Source organism: Penaeus monodon, chromosome 42, assembly GCF_015228065.2.
Source record: "Penaeus monodon isolate SGIC_2016 chromosome 42, NSTDA_Pmon_1, whole genome shotgun sequence".
In the NCBI taxonomy this organism is placed as follows: Eukaryota; Metazoa; Arthropoda; class Malacostraca; order Decapoda; family Penaeidae; genus Penaeus; species Penaeus monodon.
The window spans coordinates 6,614,226-6,619,022 of record NC_051427.1 but is presented as its reverse complement, the minus strand read 5'-3'; the positions used below and the strand labels follow the sequence as shown (position 1 = coordinate 6,619,022).

At 39.8% G+C, this 4,797-nt stretch overlaps 1 protein-coding gene and 1 long non-coding RNA gene across 2 annotated transcripts in view; both read left to right on the top strand.

Annotated features, from left to right (window-relative positions):
- Positions 1-1,421, top strand: part of LOC119598868 — a 1,463-nt gene extending 42 nt beyond the window's left edge. The window contains exons 2-3 of the long non-coding RNA XR_005231031.1: positions 512-595; positions 1,354-1,421. This is a non-coding gene — a long non-coding RNA (uncharacterized LOC119598868). The remainder of the gene's footprint in view (positions 1-511; positions 596-1,353) is intronic.
- Positions 1,422-1,867: 446 nt separating this feature from the next.
- Positions 1,868-3,556, top strand: LOC119599102 (golgin subfamily A member 6-like protein 22). The gene is made up of 2 exons (XM_037948859.1): positions 1,868-1,950; positions 2,678-3,556. The coding sequence occupies exons 1-2, from the start codon at positions 1,868-1,870 to the stop codon at positions 3,438-3,440; spliced, it is 846 nt and encodes a 281-aa protein (XP_037804787.1). The 3' UTR covers positions 3,441-3,556.
- The last annotated feature ends 1,241 nt before the right edge of the window (positions 3,557-4,797 follow it).

Here is a 4,797-nt window from a genome sequence, read left to right as displayed (position 1 = left end):
ATCCTGGCATGAATAAGATTGTTGATGGCTTAGTTGATGCTGTGAATTCTGTTGACAGTAGCCGACATTTGCAGAAGGAAACGAGAGGGTAACGATAACCGGGTTTCTCTTTGTGATTTTTCTTGATTGCTTCGTGCATTTGTTTTCTTTTTCCCGTTCTGAAAAGGGCTTTCCTTTGATCGTCGAGTGTTTCGTACAGTGACTTTTTTAGTTGCTGTTGATTAATAATCGTGCAGAGCTAATTGTACTTTCGTCTATTATGCTCTCTATTCGTAAATATCTCACTTTGACACACGCACACAAGCTAAGGCACATTCACTCAGACAAGACACATCACCACACACCAACGCACACAGCACACGCACACAACAGACGCTACCTTGAACCACACTCACATAAGTCGGACAGAAGCACGTCAGTGTCCTTTCCTCTTTATTTCCTGCTTCATTAAGAGACTTCACTGTTCCGAAATAAGAATACTGACGCTATAATTCCTCCTCCTCCCCTCTAGGCTTCGTCCGAATGACATCCAGCCTTGAAATCCTCTCCCAGGCTCTGACGTCACACCTGCAGCAGGATGACGTCATCAACCGAGGTGAGTTGCCGGGGTCAAATTAACTCACTTGACACTCGCACGCGCAAGCACACTCGTGGACACAGGCAGGCACGATGCAGACATAATCGCAAATACAGTCTGAAATGCAATTAAATGTTGTTACACAGACAAATTAATACTAAGATAAACAAAAACATGAGCGTGTAAGAGCACGTTTATTTACCAGTGTAACTATGATCTTTAAATTGAAATATATATTGAGGCCTTTAAGTGCTGCAGTCTCAGTCGGATTGAAAGAGGTTTATGATCTGGTTCCTGCTATGATATATATATATATATATATATATATATATATATATATATATATATATTTTTTTTTTTTTTTTTTTTTTTTTTTTTTTTTTTTTTTTGGTGTGTGTGTGTGTGTGTGTGTTGTTGTGTGTGTGTGTGTGTGTGTGTTTGTGTGTGTGTGTGTGTGTGTGTGTGTGTGTGTGTATCTCTATATAACACATACATTACATATATATATATATATATATATATATATATATCTATATATTATATATATATTATATATAATATAAATATCACATTCATACATGCTTGTAGATGTCTCTTTATATATACATAGATAGATATATATAAATATAGATAGATATACATATAGATATGTGTATGTGCGTGTCTGCGTGTGTAAAACAACATGAAAGGCTTTCTGAAAAATACAGCTTTAACAAGGGCTAAATGCTTCGTAAGAAAAGCTTTTAGTTTATGATGAAAGCATCATTTTTCCACAGGTACTTTCATGCCAAGCGAGTTTGTGGAAAGAATGAAAGCACAAGAGAACGAAAATGCAACAACTGTTGCACAGAAAAACCAAAATTGGGAGCCGCATTTTAACAAAATTTAACAACAGAGTCCCCCCCAAATTTAGAAAGACGCCCACCTTAGAAAGGCCAAAGAGGTTCCCGCAAAAAAGGGGGGACCTTTTACTGGGCCCAAATTTAAAAACCAGCTTCGGAAAAGTGAAAGAGGGGAAACCTGCAGTTTTGGCCCCCAAAAGGGAACGACGCGGGAAAAAAGAGGCTCCCCTTTTAAACAAAAGTTAAAGGCAAATGGAGGACCACTGGGGGGGGGGGGGAAAGAGCTGCACACTCAGAAAAAAGGCAAAACCAAAAACCCCGTTAGAAACCCCCAGGTTTGCAACTTAGAAAACAAAAGCAATGCATCCCCGGGGGAACTGGCCCCGCTGGACGAGGAAATCGGGCAGCTTAGCCCGAGGAAAGGGCCACGGGCCCAAAGGGGAGAAAAATGCTCAGCTTGGAAAAAAAGCCAATTTTTAAAAGGGAAAATCAAGAGGAAAACGCTGGGAGCAAAGACCCGGATTCCCGACAGTGATTTTATCAGCTGACTGGGGAAAGGGTCCGCAGTCTAAGAGTGAAAAAAAAGGGTTGGAACAAAAAAAAGGGAAAAAAAGAAGAAAGCGCTTGTTGGGTCTTCGGGCGTCACTGGCACTCTGAAAAACCCGAAAAAGAAGGGGAAGGGGGACTGTTAAAAATACAGGGAGGGAAAACTTTTGGATTGGTTATTTTTTTGGGCGTTTTTTTTATAACAGGACAAATAGGATCAAGGGAAAAAATTTTGTGGGTATACAAACCCCAATTTGGTTTTAAGGAGGTTAAGGGGGAAGTCAGAGACCCTGATATTAAATTTTAAAAAAGGGGCGGAAGGAAAGGGGGAGTGGGATAAGGACAAAACAAAAGTTCACAGGGTGACAGTGAAGTTCCTTGTATTGATTTTATTAAAGGGGTTTTAAAATTTTGGGAAAAGGGGAAAAAACCCCGGTTTCCAAAAACATTTAAAAAGGTCTGTGGCCATTTTTTCGTTTTTTTAAATTTTTTCAATGATCCCTGGTTTTTTTTATAAGACCCCCATTTCCAGACACTGCTTTGTGACTTAAAATTAAATTAGGGTTACAATTTTGCAAAACTTTTGCTTTTTTTTCCTTGTTTAATTTTGTTTTTTAAAATTTGATTTTAAAAAGAAAAGAAAAAGCCCTGAGGGTTTAATCCCTTCCCAAAATGAAAGGCCAAAAATTTGTTTCTATAAAAGGGTTTTTAGATGTCTGAAAAATTTTCCCCAACGAATCCGAGCTGCACAAACATCGCGGAAACTTTGGGAGACAAAGGGCGGCCTCAGCGAGAACCAAATTCGGGAACAGCAAGAAGCGAACACCCAGCTGGAAGCAAAGCGCAGGGAGATGGAGGAGAGAATCCGCCAGGCAAGGATCACCAAGCAACAGTTGCAAGAACAGCTCCTGCAACTGCAGACGGAGGAGCTGCAACTGAAACACGAGGAAGTGCAGGCAAAGACAGAGAACCTCCAGGCCAAGAGAGCACAAGGAGAGAAAGCGCGGCTGAACAGCGAGATCAGTCTGCTTAAGCATGAGCTTCTCCTTGCCAAGGAACGGAGCCATCATATCGAAACGCAGATTTCTTCCATTAGACAAAAGGTCGCACAGGCCACCGGAACTAAAAACGAATTAACACAGAGTAAAGATACAAAAGCAGCTACGAAAAATTCCTTATCCCAAAATCTAGAGGAAGAAGTGACTCTAATCACACAACACTCTGATGAAAATGGCCGTCTACAAGAGGACATTGACCGCACTAGAGCAACAAGCGAGAATCTCACGAAGACCAAGTCAGAGTTGGAGCAAAAACTGAACGCACTGAACATTCAGAAGGGAGAGTTCCGCAGGGGAATGCAGCTTGCTGGGGAATCGGAGAAGTTGGTCCAGGCTTCTATCGCGAGAGTACGACAGGAAATTCAGAAAATTGAATCTAATATGAAGAGCATAGAAAGAGATATGGTGTATTGTTAGCGACATAGACTTCTTGTTCCAAGATCTTGAATATGTGGAAAAAAATTTAAATTATTGCAGTAAATAACTTAGTCTGTATGAAGCTATTATTTCTAATAAACTTAACTAAAAACCTATAACATACTCTCACTATAAATAATATAAAGGGCCATCTAACAACATAAAAATGATGAAAATTATAAAGATAATAATAATAAATTATAAATAATAGTACTGTTCTCCTTGAAATGATGTGTTATGCTGGCCTATGTAGGGTTATGACGTGAAGAGGTTACAAGGGAATTAAAAGACGGAATATTTGCTAATAACACGGGCTAGCAGATAATCATAAAATGTGCAGAGGAAATAAGATTCAGTGAGGCTTACCATAAAATAAGTATAAGAAAAAAGAAATGATTATCTTGTGTTCCATGTAAATGTTCTGTAGTTATAGGCCGCCGTCGCCGAATGGTTAGAGCATCGGACTCAAGACTGTCACGACGGCAATCTGAGTTCGAGGGTTCGAGTCACCGGCCAGCGCGTTGTTCCCTTGGGCAAGGAACTTCACCTCGATTGCCTACCTAGCCACTGGGTCGCCAAGCCAGCCCAAGTCAGTTCTGGTCCCAAGCCCGGATAAATAGAGAGAATGATTACCTAAAAGGTACCATCGGCACTCTCCGTGGAAAGGAACTGGGGACCCTACCACGTACTCACTCCAAGAGCATCACAACATGAAAACTACAATTAAGTATCATGCTGTGACCACGGCGGCTCAAACATGAACCTACTGTAAAAAAAAAAAAAAAAAAAAAAAAAAAATTGCCGTAGGAAGAAGTTTCTGAACCTCCTCTGGTAAGACAACTACTAGTTGGCAATACTTGCAGTAAACCGAATATTTATGAATAAACGGTTTTCGACGTGACTGATACAAGGTTGTACAGTCATGGGCGATCACACTCTCTCTCTCTCTCTATCTTTTAGAGAAAGGAATGGAAGTGATATTAGAAGATATATATGTGGGAAGAAGGACCATGGAGAGACTAGACCATGTCCAACAGACAACCATGATAAGGAAATGTTAATTAGATGTTGAGGCAGAGAAAGAGGTCTTTGGACAACCAGAATAATAAGAATATACTTATATTAAGCAAAATCGGTGCAGACAACGACAGGGTATAAATAACACAGACTTTCTAAGTAATCAAAGTATCAGCAAATTAACGACTGTCTGATAATCAATCTGCATACTGATACATTAGCATGAAAAATACACTTTTCTTTCTGTTTGTACACAATTCTTAAGGTATAAACAATAGAACTTTTTGTAGCATCCCGAATCTCCTAACACTCAATACATCGTTTCAAGTCGCTATAAGAT

Excerpts from the sequence above, each read along its gene's own strand:
- LOC119599102 (XM_037948859.1), top strand. The coding sequence starts at position 1,868 with ATGCTCAGCTTGGAAAAAAAGCCAATTTTTAAAAGGGAAAATCAAGAG. Across the intron at positions 1,951-2,677 it reads AAAGACCCGGATTCCCGACA|ATGTCTGAAAAATTTTCCCC; the intron begins GTGATTTTATCA and ends AAGGGTTTTTAG.